The sequence below is a fragment of the Haliaeetus leucocephalus genome, unplaced genomic scaffold (assembly GCF_000737465.1).
Source record: "Haliaeetus leucocephalus isolate CR32 unplaced genomic scaffold, Haliaeetus_leucocephalus-4.0 Scaffold450, whole genome shotgun sequence".
In the NCBI taxonomy this organism is placed as follows: Eukaryota; Metazoa; Chordata; class Aves; order Accipitriformes; family Accipitridae; genus Haliaeetus; species Haliaeetus leucocephalus.
The window spans coordinates 11,113,970-11,133,235 of NW_010972886.1; the positions used below are offsets into that span (position 1 = coordinate 11,113,970).

General features: G+C 39.0%; 1 protein-coding gene across 2 annotated transcripts in view; it reads left to right on the forward strand.

Annotated features, from left to right (window-relative positions):
• The window catches only part of KIF16B (kinesin family member 16B), a 148,346-nt gene extending 130,252 nt beyond the window's left edge, over positions 1 to 18,094 (forward strand). For both annotated transcript variants that reach the window (XM_010574790.1, XM_010574791.1), the window contains 2 exons: positions 1,040 to 1,123; positions 17,250 to 18,094. In XM_010574790.1, the coding sequence (XP_010573092.1) occupies positions 1,040 to 1,123; positions 17,250 to 17,408 (243 nt within the window). In that variant the 3' untranslated portion in view covers positions 17,409 to 18,094. The remainder of the gene's footprint in view (positions 1 to 1,039; positions 1,124 to 17,249) is intronic.
• Positions 18,095 to 19,266: the final 1,172 nt, after the last annotated feature.

The window sequence follows — 19,266 nt, forward strand, 5'->3', positions numbered from 1 at the left end:
CAGTGGCTTAGCAGACCAAGTTCATTGGTACTTGTTACCAACTGTTGAGTCTTTTGTGCGTTTTCCAGATATAGCTGGCTGGAATTTGTTCAAGCATTTTATTTGTTGGTGTACAAGAAAGGAAGACAGTTCCCTCACTCTCTCCCTTACCACTTTAGCTTGCCACACTTCCTACAGGATGAAAAAGAAATGAGAAGATGGAGAAGAAATGAGCTTTGAACACCTCTGTGGAAGAACTCGTAAAACAACAAATCTGAATAGTTGTTTTTAGGAGTTGTGCTGCTGCCTTGTTTTCATTTTCAGTGTGATAAATGGGATTTTGCCTGCTCATGTGGATTCTCTTCAGAAATTAAAGCTGTGAGCTTCCAGTGTGGACACACATTTGAACGTGATTGAGCTTCACTTGAGTTACAGCTCAAGAAGTCCCACTTCCCATCATCTTAGCTGCCATCGCAGCGGATGTACATGGTCTTAGTCTGTCCCTGCTGTGAAGGAAGAAGTCGTAGTTCAAGGCACAACAAAAGGTGTCTCAGGTGTCAGCTGGAGTCCAGCAATACCATCTTCCAGACTATAACTTCAGTGATAGTTCTTAGATCCAATGATCTTACATTTATGATACAACATAAGAAAAGACAAATTACACAACAGTACGATAGGAGACCACAGTTTTTAAGAGACTGAATGCAATCTTTTAAGATACACAGAATTCGTGAAGAGGTCTTTCTTACTTTTTAGTTGGTGCTATCACATCAAATTCAGTTTGCAACTTTGTAATCTTTATGTGGGCAAATGGTGGCAGTCTAATTCCTAAATTTGCTTTCTGTCTCTCATGACAAAATGCATTGTTATCTTAGCAGTACTACAGACCAGATTGTAATAATGTCAGCAAATATCACATTAGACATTTCTACTAATAGCATATAGTGTAGCTCATGAATATTTGGCATTTTCTTCTTCCCAGTTGCTTCGTAGTTTAAAGAGAATTTTCTCATTTGAGCTTGTTGCTTCTCATGCCGATTCATCCTTTAATGTCTTCCAGCTCGCCACTTTAGAATTCCCTCCAAAGAAGCTCTTTGGAAACAAGGATGAACGAGTGATTGCAGAACGGCGGAGTCACTTAGAGGTAATGCCAACTTTTTAACAGGCTTCTGTGGTGTATTTAGGTGGAGTACTCTGTGCTTGACCAAGAGAAACCATTCCCATATGGTCAAAGTTAAATAGCCTGCTTGTGAGTATCAAGTTACTTGCTGCCTCATTTAACACAGGAGATGGCAGCAATAGATTGCAAAGTAATGAAACATGCCTTAAAAAAAATTAATCTTAGTCTAGGAAAAAAAGCTTCTCTTCAGAGATATTCATAGGAGGTACATTTATTTAAGGGGGAAAGGTTGTGGGTGAGGTAAATGTTCACTGTAGACACATGGTCTCTGTGCAAGACAAGACTAAAAGAAAAAATTGCTACTTTAAATGCAATTTGTTAGCTGAAGATTTACTATTTTATCATAGTTACTATATCTAAATATCTCATGACAGAAGGAAAGCGATATTTAGGCATCTTTGAGCTTTATTTTGTAGCCCAGCTTTCTGAATGTATTTTTTCTTTCAATTAATTTTAAAAATTAATTTTATTGTGGGCAAGGTTATTGAGTTTATGAGGGTTTGGGGTTTTTTGCTTGTTCTACAGTGCCATGTGGATGGCATGATTTTGACTCCTATCACACATTAGGTCTTTATATGTTAACACATGCGTTGTTGCAGCCCAGGGGCAGGAGGTGGGGTTTTGGGAAAGAAGAAGAGGCGTGAACAAAGACTAAACCATATACCCCGCAACTGTATTGTAGCCTCATGGGGATTACCTGATCATGCAAGTCATTAAGAAGTGTATTCTTTGTAGAGCCAAAGTAGCATTAAGTAGAGGTTTAGAGAAATTAATATAAAAGTAGATTGCTTCCAACTGGAATCTTTTCTTGCATGTTTTAGATTTTTTTCTACATACTTCACCTTTTCTTTGATCTACCAATAAAACATCCTCCCACTGACTTTTGATGTGAGGCTGTCTTACATGTAGCACAAAATGTAATCTATTTTTTTGTTTGTTTCATGTCCTCTATAGAGGGCATAAAGGCATGGCCACATTCCAGTCTAGTAGTCAATTTGCATATTTTTGTACCAGTAAGAAATTTAATCCCTTAATCTTTCTGACCTTTCATTGATTTACTTACACATTTTATTGTAATGTTTCTAAATGTTAAAACTGTTGTGTATAGTGATGCTTTGATCATGGTCATATAGTACTTATAGCTCTCTATATAGCCAGCTTTTAGCTTAAAATTAAATTGTATCTATTTTAACTAAATTAAGTCATTAAAAATTTATTACCTGTATATTTTCCGAAGATGATGATAATAATAATAATATATGACCACTGTTCGTGTGAATATGTTTTGCCATATGCCAGATAGCGCACTTGGCCATGCCACTCAATAATCCTGACCGCTCAGTGTTGGACAAACTGAAGATCCCCTGTGGCTAAGGGAAAGTTAGATAAAGAGGACAAGGAGCCAAGCAAATGTTACCATCCTTGCCATGAGGAATTCGATGCAACAAGCTGATCAAAACCCCCTTATGTCTGGATCTCTAATCATGGTATTTTGTTTTCACTATCTATTTTGCAGTGGTTTGCTCTGGCTTTGCCAATGGCTGGAGAGTTTCAGCTAACGTAGCTGCAGCCTCCTTGGTGAAGAGTAAGAGAAACCGCCTAAGTAGAGATGGTTTCCAAAATCATGTAATGCTCTGAAGGCTCAAAGCGCATCTTGAGTTATACTGAGAAAGTATTTGGCAGGCAGAGAAACTGCGATAGTGGAAGATGGCACAGGCACCAGTTCTATTTAAAATACTGGCTGTTACTGCCTTGTGGCTTTCAATCTGGTATGAACCTTGAGCACACTTCAGTGGGCTAACCAGAAAGTAGTAAATGGATGGATTGCTTCTGTAAGGAATGAGGTTTCTTGGCCTTTTGACCATAGCACGTTTCTCGTGGGAATTTGACAGGTAAATGGTGAGGGCATTGGACCTTGGTAACAAGCAGAAACATGGCTTGTATTCAGTTGGCTTTCATACCTGATCCTGTACCTTGATTTGCTGAAAACCCTTTGCAGTCTCTTTCAAGCCTCGCAGGTGATGTGTTGTTATAGCTGTAGTATGGTATAAAAGCTTATTTGGTTGTTCCACCTGGTTAGTCAAGAGCTAATGAGCTAATACAGCATTTTTAGAAAAAGGAAAGCACAGCTTCCAGGCCAACAAAAATGTATATTCTTATCCAATGTCTGAGCTGACTTTATTGACTAAAAATAGATGACAGCCTGGCAAATATCAGTCCGATACTGAACAAATATGCTATATTGTAAGACCGTTAGTAGAGCTGTCATCCCGGTGGTGGATGACAAAGAAATTACTCTGCTCTTCCAATTTTTACATTAGGTATTTATACTCTTGAATAGGCTGTGACTTCATGTTGTTTTTCCTGAACTTTTTGGATTGAAGTGGGATAGCACAGCTTTGGTTAGTCCAGTGCTTTCCACAGGTCACCTCTGAGCAACAGCAGTTTCTTTTTTTAATTTACTGGTTTTTCTTTTTTAAGTATGCACATAACAAATTAACATTCAAACTCCCAGTGTACACCTGTGTGAGGGATAAGACAACTTAAGCTGTCGTTTCAGTCAGACAGCCTGACTAGATTATTTGCTGGAATTAGCAGTTTGTTACTGAAATGGCCTTGCAGGGTCTTTCCTTTACGTCAAACTAAATTGCAGCTCTCAGTCTGATCTGGGAAAATGAAGCAGATAGACTGGGAGTCATTGTAGGAGCAAAACTACTCTTCCAATTAACTAAATGTACAACAATCAGAGAGCTGGTTCTAGTGCAGATATCTAAACTGTTGTTTTATTTGACTCACTTTGGCTTTAGTCAGGGAAATTTTCCTTGCGCCTTATTATAAAAAGATTTGTCTGAAACATCCTTTGCAGGACAGTTTAGGAAGAGTTTGTTTTTTCCTACGCATCACCTCTCGGATTCTTGCCACAACAGAACTGCTGAGGACAGCAGGGCGGTTTGTGGTACCTTTCAAGGCAACTAGAGTCAGGGGGGATGGCTGTAGGGTTTGCTTTGTTTTAAGATTGTCATGTAGAGTTACCTTACTTCAGGTTGAGATTAGAAGTCAGCATATTTCATCATAATGGAGATGAAATTACTTGGAGTAGAAGGCTCCAGAGAGCCCCAGATTATGAGGATTGTGACTTAAAATCACAATAAATGCAAATTTATGTAAAACATTAGGTTCTTTTATTTATCGTAGCTGCTACAAGTGCTTAACAACCAAAAGCTTCACAATACCTTGTTGGTAGGAAAGCACATTATGTGTACCATTTTTGTGTGAGAAGTCTTTGATCTCTGGTGTGATACGTAGTTGCAATATAAACACTTTTGTTTTGGTGTTTGTTCATCTAATATAAAGTCTTTTGAGCAATATCTTATAATTCCATAGAGGTTTGGAAAAATAACATGCAAGTTTACACAAAGGTTTTGCCTATACATGTTAAGAGAAACACCTAAATTATATTTAAAATTACCTATCCAAAATGCCCTGTTGCAATCTATTAATTTAGTATTTCATCAGGGACCTGTTGCAGGGCAAAACTCGAAATTAATTGTTCCGCAGTCTAGAGACTGTAATTTCAGAGCCAACCTTGCTTGATTAATTCCGCCTTAAATGAAACAGCCAAGAATTCTTTTGATTAAAGTTAATGAATAGAAGTTAGTGTGTATCTATCCTTTCATGCAATTAGAAAACAGTAGATAAGAATATAGCATCCTTTTTTAAAATGAAATCAGATGATGTATATTCCTTTTTTTATTTTTTAAGCAAAAACTTTGTAAAGGAAACACGTATCACAAGGGATAAGTGATTCAGTGAATGTATCTGTTCTGGTTTTAACTGCAAAATATCTTTTATTCCTTGGTGAGTTGCTAGATCTGTGGATGACAGTAAAAAGAAGTTTTCCTGAAATCCCAGTTTCTTTGGATACTGCTTTTCTGTATCATATCATTCCCCTGACTACTTTTATTCTTCTCTTAGACTCATGCTTTGTTTTATTAATGAAGATTATTAGCCCCATTTTCCCATTGTGCAGCCAGAAAAACTGGGCAGGAGTAACTGTCTAAGCTGACACAGCAAGTTGAGTCATGTTTCTTGACTCATTGGTCAGAAGCCTTGCAGTCATCGCCCACTAGGCTTGCTTTTCTGCTCTTGCTGTCACCAATGTGCTTAGGAAAAAACAATTGTTATGCTGAGAAAATCCCAACAGATTGTTGCGTAAAGGAAATCAAAAACTCCACCAAGCCTCAGCCTGTCTCCTTGTCTCTGTTCCCTGTTTCCCATTCCCTGTTTGCACTGCTGCATTTCCTCAGGTTGTTTGTGGACAGCAAAGGGAACAAGCAAAATCCCCGACTGGGGAGGCACCAACAGACAGCTCAACGGTCGGTAGGAGTCGTGTGTTTCCTTTTGCTGCCACTCACAGAACTCAAGGAATGAAAGAAAGTCAGCATGTAACAAACAGTATGGTAAGGTGAGCCTACATCAAGTTTTGCAGGAGCACATATATCTTCCTGGCATTGTTATGCTCTTCTTTTTTCTTGGTACTTTGAACATCTTTAAAAGGTAGACACGCTCAATTTATTTAAAATTGATAATACAATTGTCCTTAACCTCCTCACTTCCTGATGTCTGCTGATGAGGTTTTCAATGGTAGGTGTTAATGCAAGAGGCAGAAATAAATCTTGTATGAACTGCATTATTCGATTTTGCTCTCAAATCTGTAAAACTGGCTGGGGAAAGCATCATAGACACTGAACTGACTGAAATATTGCTGTTCCCTACAGTCAAAATTAAGCTTCCAAAATAAAATTCTTTAACTTAGAAGCCAAATGCTTTGTTGTGTTTTTAGTTTGTATTCTTACTTGAGTTCCTTTGAAGTTGATAATTTCTAGTTTTGGGGGGTTTGTTTTGTTTTAGTTTTTTTAATAGGGCTCTAAAGCTAGTCATTCTGAGTTTCCCCTTTAAAAGTGAGATTCTGCTGGTTTTGCATGGCTCCAAGAATCTGGTTCATAAGAAAAACATGAAATAATGAAAATAGCACCTTTCCTTGAACTTGAATTCATTCTTGTTGTTTAAATGTATTACTAGTTTCAGAATTAACACCTTGTCCTGGTTTCAGCTGGGAAAGAGTTAATTGTCTTCCTAGTAGCTGGTACGGTGCTATGTTTTGAGTTCAGTATGCGAAGAATGTTGATAACACTGATGTTTTCAGTTGTTGCTCAGTAGTGTTTAGACTAAGTCAAGGATTTTTCAGCTTCTCATGCCCAGCCAGCGAGAAAGCTGGAGGGGCACAAGAAGTTGGCACAGGACAGAGCCAGGGCAGCTGATCCAAACTGGCCAACGGGGTATTCCATAGCATGTGACATCACATCTAGTGTATAAACTGGGGGGAGTGGGGGCAGGGGATCGCCGCTCAGGGACTAGCTGGGTGTGGGTCGGCAGGTGGTGAGTAATTGCACTGCGCATCATTTGTACATTCCAATCCTTTTATTATTACTGTTGTCATTTTATTAGTGTTATCATTATCATTATCAGCTGCTGCTTTTCTGTTCTATTAAACTGTTCTTATCTCAACCCATGGGTTTTGCTTCTTCTCCCGATTTTCTCCACCATCCCACTGGATGGGTGGGGAGTGAGTGAGCGGCTGCATGGTGCTTAGTTGCTGGCTGGGGGTAAACCGCGACATACCTCAGTGGCAACCAGCAAAAGAAACATCTGAGAAAAAAAATCTCAAAATATTTGTCGACAAATTTGGGCAAACAGAATGTTTGAGTCTGTCTGCGACCTCATTTCTTGAGGTTTTCCTTTAAGTTGTGAGGGCAGAAACATTTTAATGAGACTTTAGACGATTCACCATCTTAATATTCAGTATGAACTTCATGAGTACATCCCACCGGCCTTTGTTTCACAGCCCCATCCCTTAACATGTTTCACTGAGACAACCTGCTTCATGCTAGTTACAGGTGAATTGATGTTTCCGTTGCAAAAACCCAGTCAAGTGGGGTCAGAGTTACTATTTCTGTTTGATTCTTTCCTGATTGATGCCAGTCACAAAGACCTTTCAAAGCTACTCATTCTGTGTTGGTTCAAAATGGTTATTAAAGGGAAATTATTAGACTCCAGTATCAGCTTACAACAACACCCTAATACCAAAGCTTTTTAAGAGGAGCTTTAAAGCCAGCTGCTCACCAGTCTGGCTCTTGCAGATTGAATGTTTGCCTCTGACAGTGCGGTTGTAAATACTGTTCTTAGAAGCATCTCAGTGGGATGGACTTCAGAAAGCATTCAGAATACATTTGATAATCATTGAGTGATAAAAGGAAGCTTTTCCTTTTGTTACAGACATGAATGCACATGTGCAAAAGCAAACCACTCTAAATGTCAGTGTTTGATAATCCTAGAGAAGATTGTTTCATACCTGTAGTCTGAACTACAGAATGCAGCATCTAGGACTGATGGTTTTAATTTCCCACTAGAGGAATAGGGATGCAGTGGGAGCACAGAAGAAGAGTATAGATGCATCCACAAAGACAAGAGAAGAACGTGTGTGGTTGGGCCATATTGTGAATATCAATTATATGAAATCCATGTCACGGAGCATTTTCTAGATTAGGTATAGTTAGTCTGCACCAAGTGCTTTTCGTAACCTCTAGTAACCGTTTAAAAAATTTTAGAACAAAAATAGTTGCTTTTCAACAACACTAAAGTCTTGCCTTGCCTGCAGATAGTAAGACTTGCAGTTAGCCATCTGAGAGCAATTTCACATGTCATATTCCCAGCCTTCAGTGCATCATTGGGGCTGCCCAAGGCACCAGGCTTTTCTTCTTTGAAGCGGCAGCCCTCAAAGAGGAGTTGTAGCAGCTCTCAGCAGTGAAGCATTTTATCTTTTTTTGGATGGTGCTGCTTCTCATGTGAGGCATGTTGGCTTCAAAAAGTGAATAAATAAAATTAATTTTACTTATTGATTACAGTCACTAGATACAAATAAGTAGAAATTAGGACTTTGCGTATATCAACAGTTGATCCCATACCAATAAAATGTTACTTTGATTAAATACTGTAGGCTCTCAGCCAGGCCCACAGCAAATGCAAGACATTATCATCTATTGCTATTATAAGAATAAAGATGGTCATTTAGAAGGAGTGAAAGCCTGGGGTTGTCTTCTGGGTGAGTTAATTTTAAGCTCTGGTCCAACAGGCTACTGGATGCAAAAGGAACAGTAAGTGTAAGCAGTCCCTTGATCTCATTTCCTCAAACTCAGTGCCTTATTCAAGATCAGGTCTGAAACCCTGTTTTGCAATGTTTGCTAGAGGTAACTTTACATAATATACATAGTACTTTACAATAATTTTGGCATTTCTTTCTTTAGCTGTATAACTTCAGATCCCTACCTCAAAAACTGAATCTTTTGTGATAAACTGTTTATCTCCATTACAACCAAAGAATTAACTAGGATGTGCAATTTGGAGGCCTTTTTTTTTTTTTTTTTTTTTTTTTTTTTTTTTTTTTTTTTTTTTTTTTTTTTTTTCCCTTTTTAGAGATTTCAGAGTATCAGAAAATAAGGAGATATGTTTGTCATGATTTAGTAGGTTCAGAATATGTGACAGCATATAGTTTGAACTCCAGTTTAGCTCCACATCCTAATGTGTTTTGCTGCCAGGTCAGAATAAATTTCCCAACATCCTCCTACAAATCAAGTTTTGAAGTTGTGTACCTTTATCAGTCTCCAATAATGACTCTCCACATTCAGATGTGAGCAGATGAATAAAGGGAGTGCTTGACTAAGGATGCTGGGTTGAACTTGGTGCTATCTCTTTTCAAAGCAAGCATATCAGTCATCCTCCAGCATCTGATTTCACCAAAGGAATTAGAGGGTGATGTATGTCAAGAGCTTTGGTAGCTGTCTGCCAAGGCCACTCCAGCAGATGACACGCTGTCGCTGCTGGCCCAGGGATGTGTGGTAAATTCAATCCTGTTGTTCTTTCTGAACAGATTTTGAAAGGACTTGTTTTGACTTGTGCGCTGGAGAAAAGATTGGTTTCCTTCACTAGTCAGGTCTGTTTTGATCTTTTTTAATATGGCTGTTCACTTCCAAAAGAAAACTCGCACTGATAGAGCACCTATAAATCATAGCCCTCGCTGCCTTTTTTTTTTTTTTTTTTTTCCCCCCTGCCAGCCTACAATTCAGTTTTCATTGGAGCTACTTAAAGGCAATGAATATAAGCTTTTAGCATTCAGGCGTTGTAAGAAATATTAAGTCCTGTGGTTTTTAAATGAATTTCAAGCAGAATAAGATTGTAATTTGGGATGTAGACTGACTTCAGAAGTTAATTCAATTGATGTGGCGTAATAGTAATTCAACATAATGTGCTCATGCCATTAGACTTGCACAGAAAAATGCTCTAAATAGCTATAATGAATAGATTGGATTTTGAAAACCTAGGAGAGCAATTTCACCTTGAATCATAACTGGCATCTCTCAGAATGCTTGTACATTATGAAAATTCAAAAAGGTGTATGAATCCAAATAAATTTCAGTACCACCCTGGGTAAAATTAAATTTTAGTGGCACTCAAATACTTCTGGAGGTGTAGTGGTAAAATCTGTTTTCACCTGTATAGCTGTGGAGGAAACTAACCCTGATTCAAGGAATCTGCATTACACTGTGCATAAAAAACATAGGGAGATATCCCAAGGGGCTAAAAATGTAAGTCCTGGTTTTTTTAATGGAATTTAGCTGCTTAAAGAGCTTAACTCTTACCCACTTAGTTCCAAAGTCATTTAGGTACCTCTAAGCATGCCCAAATGAGTGGTATGTATGGTATTGCTGCTTCACTCTCTGCTTCAGGTTAAGTCCACCACCAACACAGACTGCTGCAGTGTTAGTGCCACTGCACTGGCAAGAACACAAGTCTCCATAGTTCAGTTTTGTAGCTCCAACAAAAGCAAAGGCTAAATTCTTTGCTATCAAAGTAAAATTCTGTTTTGTAGATCCAGCATTTACAGCCATGTTAACATTTGAAAGCTATATAGGCGAATCTGTTTACTAACAAAAGAGTTACATTACATTTTTGGTAGGAGCTTTCAACCTCATCTCCTCCTATCTAGCTCCTTAGCAAACAAGTTCAGTCTCTCAACAGTTTGCATATGTATATCACAGTCAAATTGGCAAGATGTTTGTTAGCAAATAAAAAAAACCAACTTAGTGTAATTTGCCGTACTTGTATTATTTGTACTAAGGGAAACCTGTAAATCCTGGTTTCTTAGGAGACATAGCCAGCCCACGGCACAGGCAGCTCAACCCTGCAGCAAATACTCCGCTCCCCCTGAGGCTGTGCCCGGCTGCTGCATCCCCAGCAGTACTGGTTCCTGCAGTGCCAGGCTTGCTTTCCTCCATCGGTAAGAGGACGTTTGCGCAGGCAAAGTCTGTTGGTGAGACAGCTGAAAGTTTAACGTTGGGAGAGCTGGTGATGTGCGTTTTGCATGGCTGTATGTGGAATTTGTTTTGGATGGAAATTGTTGGTATGTGGGGTGGAGTTGTATGTATACATATAAGACGTACAAACACAGGATAAGGTGATACTGATTGGGAAGTTCTTGATTTTATTTATTTATTTATTCAGTGACTACTAGGCATTAGCTGTAAACAGCCTTGCTTCTGATTAGGCCTAGTCAAGGTGAACAGGAAGGGTTTGATTAAAATGAGTCAATTCTTTATTCTTGGTTTATGTAATGTGAAGCCAGTTAATCTGGCCTTAAGCCTAATTAATATCTGCCAATGTGAAGCAAATAACTCCCCTCTTTAATATTAATACTAAAGCAGTGGTGACTTGTAATTTTCAAACATGTGAATTTGTCTTTATTCTCCTGAAAAATCTCTTTGTGCTCACACAAGTTGTGTGCGTTCTGGAGGCATTTGTTACCTCTGACTCATCAAGGAAGCTTTGTGCAACTTTGGCAATGTCTAATACTGTAGCCTTTTGTAAGGAGAACCTAGCTATCCTGGTCTTTCTGCAAAAGACATTGGCCCACGTGATCATGTCTTAATTTTAGAAGCTTCCTCTCCAAATTTTTCACAGAAATAAGATCCTTCAGGCACCAGGTAGTCTCCAGGCTGTAAGTCTTTTTCTCATCACTATGAAATCACAGCTGCACGTAATGACCTAAGGGTGTGTGCAGGAAGGAGATAAATGTGTACAGATCCAGAGGTACTTCCTGAAGGGCCTGAAATATCACTTGAGATATTGAATATCACATGCTGTCCTGCTCACATATTTTACTCAGATCTGCTTTATGATATCTTGCAATATATGTCAAGGTGTTGGGGAAAAGAAATGAAGCCTCATGTTTGCTTTATAAAATAGAAAAAGAAAACCCCACAGAAGACCAAAATGTTTCTGTGCTAGTTATATTTGGTGAGCAGAGAGTTGGTCCTAGTCTTGAATGGCTGGAGGTGAAGATATTAGTCATAATCTGTGTACGGTCCCCCATCCTTTTGAGCTGCTGTACTCCAAAGCAATGCCACCTTGTATTTTATATTCTTGCTATCTGCCAATTCTTTCCCTGCTTGCTCAAATTTAATAAATCCAGAAATGGATCTGAAACTACTTTTAGAGACTTATCAGAACATTATGCTGGCAGTTATTCACTCCTAGTTAGCCAGTTTAGCCTCAGGTGGTCCCAAGGGAAGGGGAGATGGTTTTAGTGCCAGGCACAGGGCAGAAGCTTAACTGTGGTGAACCAAATCGTGACATGGAGGGCTGAGCTATCCTTGCAGACCACAAGAGGAGCCTGTTGGGACCACTGCCTGGACAAAACACCTTGGTTTGGACAACTTGAATACCTCTCGCTGTGTAATGTTGGGATATTTGGCATGAGAGAACCTGATCCCTTGGAACTCAGCTCTTATGTTGTGACTAATGGCTTATGTTGTCCTCCACACCTGACCCGGATAATCCAGTCCTGTGTGATGTTTGAGATGTGGTGTGTGTCCCAGGTGAGGCAGAGCTGGCTTAGCTTGCAGCCGTCTTCCTAACAGTTCCTGTCTTCTGTGCTCTCCCAGTGGTATCACAGGCTGCAAACCCAGCTTACCTCCCCATACAGCATGTTAATTCCCTTTGACTTTTGCCAGTAAGAAAAAAAACACAAGGAAGAAGCAGATCCAATGAGAATTTTGAATCCTATTTTTCTTGGGAAGATGTACAATCTCTTCTCGTCAGACTCTATATAGCATCACCCCAGACATGGCTCTTCACCAGCCTGAAGTCTCTTTGGGACACCATCGCCTGTCAGTGCCATTTAAGCCGAGCTTTTTTTTGTCAGTAGAGACTGTAGGTAGTGACAATAGCTGGCATTTCTGCAGTGATTCATATTTCGAATTCTTTTTTTTTCTCTTCAAGACACCAATGGAGAGGTCCAAAATAGATAAAGTTGGTTAATGTGGGAAAGGATTCCCAAATGTTCGTTTTCCTTTGCGTATGCCCAGAAATTTCTTTCTAGGAGACAAAGGCAGGAGATGGACTCCCATTTCTGCATTACAGCAGGCTCCCTTTGCATGCGTTGTCTTCTAAGCAGATGCTTATTTTTGTGATCACAGATTAGAAGTGAAGCATGTTCCTGTCTGCTTGTTTTGGGCTAGAGTCTTCCTCGGGAGGATCTTGCCTTGCAAATACGTCATTGCAGCATAATGTGGCTTTTCGGAGTCAGGTAATATGCTTCAATCTGTCTTTTTTTTGTAATCAGTTTCCTATCCTATAGAAAACAGCTGTTGATACCTGCGTATGCTTTGCTCTATGAATAATTCAAATCAAGATTTGATTTAAAGCTTGCGGTACTTAACACTAGTCAACAGAATAATTATGTGATTGGTGCTGAGAGAAACTAACATCTATATTAAAGGGAGAGAGGAGCCAATGCTAGAAGTTAGATGAGCAAGTTAATTAGTCCTGCCTCTGCCACCAATGACCTTCTGTGACCTTGCGGTAACGCTTTTGACTGTCACAATCATGTGTAGGTGTTGAAAGGGAGGTATTGTTTCAAAAATCCCCAAAGCCTTCTAAGATTTATCTTATTAAAGCTTGTGGTGTTTTCAGCTCCATCAAATATTAGCAGGTGATATTTATAATGCTAATTGTAAAGTCTTGTATTTAAAGAATTTAAAATGCTGACTTTTTTGAGGAAATTGCTAGGAACAGTAGGAGAGAGAAAGCTCAAAGTTTCTGCACTTTCTGGAAGTACCAGTGTTGACGAGTTTTTAAACACACCAAAGTTTAATGAAAAAATCCAATTCTTGCTAAGCTCTGCTATTGGTCTCTGAGGCTGTCACTGTTTGTAATGGATTATGAGAACAATGTCATTGAACTGAATTCCTCTTTAATATGCCACAATTGAAAGGATGATAAGAACACTTTCACATTCCAGAAAGCTTTTTGATTGTAATAACTTTAATAACTTTAAATTAAGTTATGGATTTATATTAAAATGTATAAAATTATGAGGTCCCCACATCATGAAGTAGTGCAAAAATCATTAGAATGACTTCGCTGTGCTGATGGATTGAGCTCGAGATGAATGCTGGCCTACTGCTAAAAAGGTGAACCCTATTAAAATGATTTTTAATAAGCTTTTAAAGTGGTTGCAATTTTGCTATTCACATAATTAAAAGGGAGGGAAATCTACTCAAACTAATAAGAAAAGAAAAACCTTTGGGCCTCACAAGACTTTCTCCAGTCTTGTTTCATTTTCAAACACTTGGAATGCGAAGTTAAAACTTGCAGGTACAGCTGTCATAATTTTAAGTTAAAGGCTACGAAGGTTGTAATGTGTGCCAAGAGGGCAAAACCACTGCTTTTTGTACTTTTTTTTTTTTTTTTAACCTGGCTTTCTATCTTAGGTGTTTTGTCCATGCAAAGAGTACTTCCATTCTCTAAACTGATGTTCCTGAATGTGTGTTTAGACTGAGCAACCAACACCATTGATGTGTTAGTTACCCATATTACATCCCTGTTACAGTGCCAGGGTCCTATGCCCTCACATTGAGACATTTACAAATTTACAATTAGGATATTTTCCACCAAACCAGCAACATAGCAGGTTTAGTGCTATTAGTGAAATTAAATTCCTAAGTGCATTTGGAAGAGCACTGATTACCAGACTAAATAATCCAGAACAAATGGCTAGAATTTTGAAAGGCTGAGAAACGAAAATGAGTAAAAAAACCAAGTCTTTTGGAATATTTGTATTAGTTACCTAGTTTTTTCTTTCCAAGGTAATCATGCAAAACCTAGCAGAAGTAAGATTGCTATAATGTAGTGCTTTGCATACTAGGGACAATGATTTAGATGCTATCAGTGAAGTGCTGGTAGGCAGTCACAGCACTGATTTGTATAAAATTTGGACATGTTTCTATGAAGTCACCCTTAGACTCCACTAAGAAATTTTTTTTGAAGGAACATATCAAAGCATACCAGCATGCTTCCTACCTAGTTTTAACTCAGCACAAATAACACTATTCTGTAAAGAGAGAAAAATTGTATCTGCTGCTGGAAATGGATTTAATATAAAAGCTTTGAAAACAACTCTTCCCCCTGCCTACCGAGTCCTGACAGAGGACATCCTTTCGTCTAGCCTTGCTCCCACTCCAGCAGCTTGCAGTGGCCTCCTGGGTTGCAACAAAGTCCATGTCGAGTCCCTTCTGGATCTCTAAGAAAGGTTTCTTTCCGTCATCTCTGGCACTTAGGTGTTGATGTGCTTCTGCCCCTCTCCCAGCTTGCTGTGACCCTATCCCATCTGAATTTGGGAAGTATCTTTCCATACACTGGCAAGGAGCGCTCTTCCTTTTCTCTTACCACTTTCTTCCACTTTGTCATCCACGTTGCAGCCCACAGGACAGAGCAACCTTCCCCCTTACTGCCTAGCCACAGCTCTTTAATCGAGGCATATGCTTGTGGTGTGAGCAAACACTTCTGCCATCAGTCACTGTTTCCCTCACTACAAGACTTAACTCCTAGCCAGCATATCTGGGCAGAGCAACCTCTATTTTGTTGAAGCAACATCTTCTTTGTGTCAAGGGCACATCAGCTCTGTGCTATGCTAACACATCAGCATTGCAAACAAGGGCAAATACAGATATGGGATTTAAAAGAGGGCTAATTCACTCAGAGGTGGTTGTTGAAGACCACATAATGCCAAGCCATATGGCTGGAAACCTTCAAACAAAATGAATTCCATCATAATCTGGTAGGGTCTGCTTGTTGCCATTTTCCCAAGGATCTTTTTCATGTTCAAAGAATCTGTGATACTCACTGAGTAACTCCTGTGTGCAGATCTGGGAAAGTAAGTATACCTGCTGTCCCTAGTTTTTCCCTGTCAGATAAGTATATGCTTATAGCAGAGGGATTTTTTGCTCTACCATTAGAGCTATCATGCCAAAACAATGAATAATGGCTCTACAGGAAAGGCATGACAGTCAATTATCTGGCCCTGCATACCAAGGTGAACACAATAGGTCTTGTAAAGTCTCTGGTGAGAAATTTTGGTACCTTTGAGCCTTTGGTAGCCATAAACTGGAATTACTGCAGTAACTTTTCAGCACAGTGCTAAAACTCCTAACAGGATGCCATGTTTTACATTTGATTTTCTACCACATTCATCCTTCAGGCATTACTGGATTGGGACTTTTTTAAAGGGCCCTACTTTGTGAACTAATTATGACAAATGTTGATATGACATCTGTTGCTCACTTTACCCCTTAGTCTGTCTGAATTCATCTTGAAGGCATTTTTGTAATGAATTTTTTTTCATGAACATTAATACAACCTGTGGGAGATCTGAATAAAACAGAAAATTCACCAATCCTGCCAAGAGAATAGCTTATGTCAGCTGCTTTTTTTGTTATTGTTTTTTGTTATCCTGCTTTCTGTGATACTAATACAGCTGGTTTCCAAGGCACTTAAATAGATAACAGGTTGTTATACTATGGAGGAATTCTCCTTGAGAAGAGAGTGAATAATTAGGGCTGCTTCGCTAACATGGAACCACTTCCATGACCCAAAAGCTGCTGCATTCAAATAACTAAACCTTGTGGTCTTCAGAGAAGATTGTACTGTTCTGTCTTGCAGGTGTGTTTCCCACTGCATCGGAGATTTGTGAATAATTTCTTGAGTTATCTTTTTCTGTGGTCAGACTGTGGGAGAGCAAAGGAGTTTATCCCTGTGCTCCAGATGAGATGTCCCTTAAAGCTATTTGGGAGACATTGGGTACTTCTTTAGCACCGGTCTGATCAATGTTTCACCTACTGTGTTTCATTCAGAAGTTATAAATATGACTTAATAAATCATGCTAAATGTTTGTAATAATTCAACCCATATGTGAAAGAAACCCCATCAGGTTTGTGAAAATTAACTTTGTGTTAATGTACATCTATCACAATTTCTGTAGATACAAATGGATGCAAGTCACACAGCAGTTGGTGAATATTAACTTTTGGGAAGGGGAATGCTTCTTATTAGACATAAAAAAAAAAAAGAAAGAAATTTAGAAGACAACTCAGTGAAAAGATGCTGGTGGGTTCTGAGGTAATACGGAAGTCGTGCAATCTTTGTGCAGATGGCTTTGATCAAAACAAATCCTTTTTGATGCAAGGATTGTGGAGACTTTATGAGGGAAAGATTTCTGAAGTCCTTTTGTGTCCATATGTAGTGAAATTCCTGTGGAATAGATTGGAGGTTTGCACCTGCTATAGTGTGTGGTAATGCTAGACGGCAGTATTAGCAGGTCATGATTAGCAGAAAGCATTACACAACTGCAGAATAAACCAGCGAGCATCTCACAAGCACAGAGTCAAACAGTTACTAAGCTTTACAGGGAAAGAAAGAAGAAAATACTTCTTCTCTGCTATTCCTGAGCTTTATACAGACATTTCAGTAGACCTGTTTTATGGATGGATTTAAATGCTGACGGTTATTAAAGGGACTTTTCACAGTCCATGGAGATCTTGTTTCTTTTTTTCTATACTGCTGTTCACGTAATTCTTCAAGGTGGTTGTAATCAATTTGATCAAGTAAACCTTATGACATTTTGCATTTCTTTCCACAGAAATACCTCAGGAGCTTTTTCTCTGCAATGCTGAAATCTCCATCGTCTCCACTGCACATTGATAAAGTGGGGCTAACTCTGTCAAAACACACCATCTGCGAATTCTCACCCTTCTTCAGGAAAGGCATTTTTGACTATAGCAGCCACGGGACCAGCTAACTTTTGGGCCAGGACCCTTCTGCCAGAGGAGCACAGTTGGAGTGGTGCCTTCACTTTTGTGGTGCAAGAGAAATGGGGGGAAGAAAAAAGCCATCTTCCTCCATACCTGGGAAGTTGCATCAAAACAACTCCAGTTAAAGACAGGTGTGCGCCGACGCTAGCCTGTGTCCTTTACCAGCTCTCATATTAGTGCCTGCATTTTCCTGGCATGGGCTATACAAACATCTTTGTGTAAGTTGCTCTGTTAATACTGTACAAAGATTCTGACTCTTGTGCTGAGTTTGGATCTGCTCCTTAGCGGGAATGCTTCCTTCCTGTTTGCTCAGACACTTTGTCTGGTGGTGCGAGAGCATCTCGTGTTTACCATGGCAGCATGTCATGCTGACAGAGAGTTTCTGAGCAGCCTTTTGGTTTCTGTCTAAGCTGTTCCTTAAAGAACACTTCCTCTTTTGTTTCCTTATAGCATACTGTGGTGTTCAAGGTAATGCTCATACTCCGCTGTTGTTTCTTTTTTTCTTCCCAGACACACATTTTAACTGCTTGATTGTATAATTGTATAGTTTTCTTCAGAAGAATTAAAGGGCCTGGGTAACTTGAATGTTTACAAAAATATATGCAGCAGAAAGAATATAGTTTAAACCCTGTAAAAGTCTTCCACACTTGGTTGTTTTGAAGCAGAACGAATCACTCACCGTTAATTAAGAAGCAGAGGAAGCAATAGTTACCGAAGAATGTGGTCAGCATCTTTTCAGATTTTCTAATTACCCAGACTGTAAGTGGATACTGTGCACTGTATGGAGCTCATAGCTATGCATAAAGCTGAATGCAAAGTGCTATATTTCTTTTTTTGAAAAATAGCTTCTTCACAATAGCATAACACTGTAAAACCTGGGTTTTATTTGTATCGATTAAAATTTACAGGATTTGACTAATAGTACTTTAAAATTACTCAGGACTCATTCAGACTTGCACATGTATATGCAGGTAGAACTCATTTTATATTGCTGTGGATCCAAAAATATATATACACTGTGACTGGAATTGAGTACTTGTACATGTTTATGTATAATTGGTTGTATAAAAACCAGAATTGAACAACTTCCAGTTATTAAAAAGCATAATGAAAGGTAAGTTTTGTGTGCCATTTGTTAGGAGTGTGAAATATTATTTGTGCATTGCCATCACTGACCACTGGTAGGTCTTGGTAATCAAACTATTTCATGTTGTAGAAAATTATTATTAAAACCTAAAGTAACAACACTGGTGACATTTATATCTCATGACCTAAATTATAGGAACAGTAATGTTTTACATTTAATATGATGTATAAAGATAATTGGGTTCCATTACGAAGCCTCGCCTGCTACAATAAGCATTTCTAATTAAAAAAAAAAAAAAAAAAAAAAAGAAAAAAGAAAAGAAATTATTAGAATGGATCATTTAAATTTTGAGAGTATGTTTATTACTTTGATTCATTTCATTGAAAACAAAAGTTAGGGTAAAATTTCTAAATCATCGGAGCCCTATTATCAGCAGGGTAGACTTTAATGTCCTTGGATATGTCTGACTTAGGCATCTTAATACCTTCAGTTGGGAGCCAGGTTTTTAAGCTAAGCATTCCAGTCAAATCTGTTGATTCCCAAACTGGTTTTCCACCATGTCCCAGCTGTTCCCCGTCTCCATCGTCCACTTCTGCACTGGAACGCTAACCTTGCCTGTGCCTCATCACCAACAGGGACCCGACCTCGTGATCTTTACTATGCCCTGTGCCTGTATTGCACCTCTCTGATCTCTCCTGGGGCCTTTCTGTGCACATATCATCCCCCTGACCAGGCAGCAGTGTCCTCCCTTCCTTCTT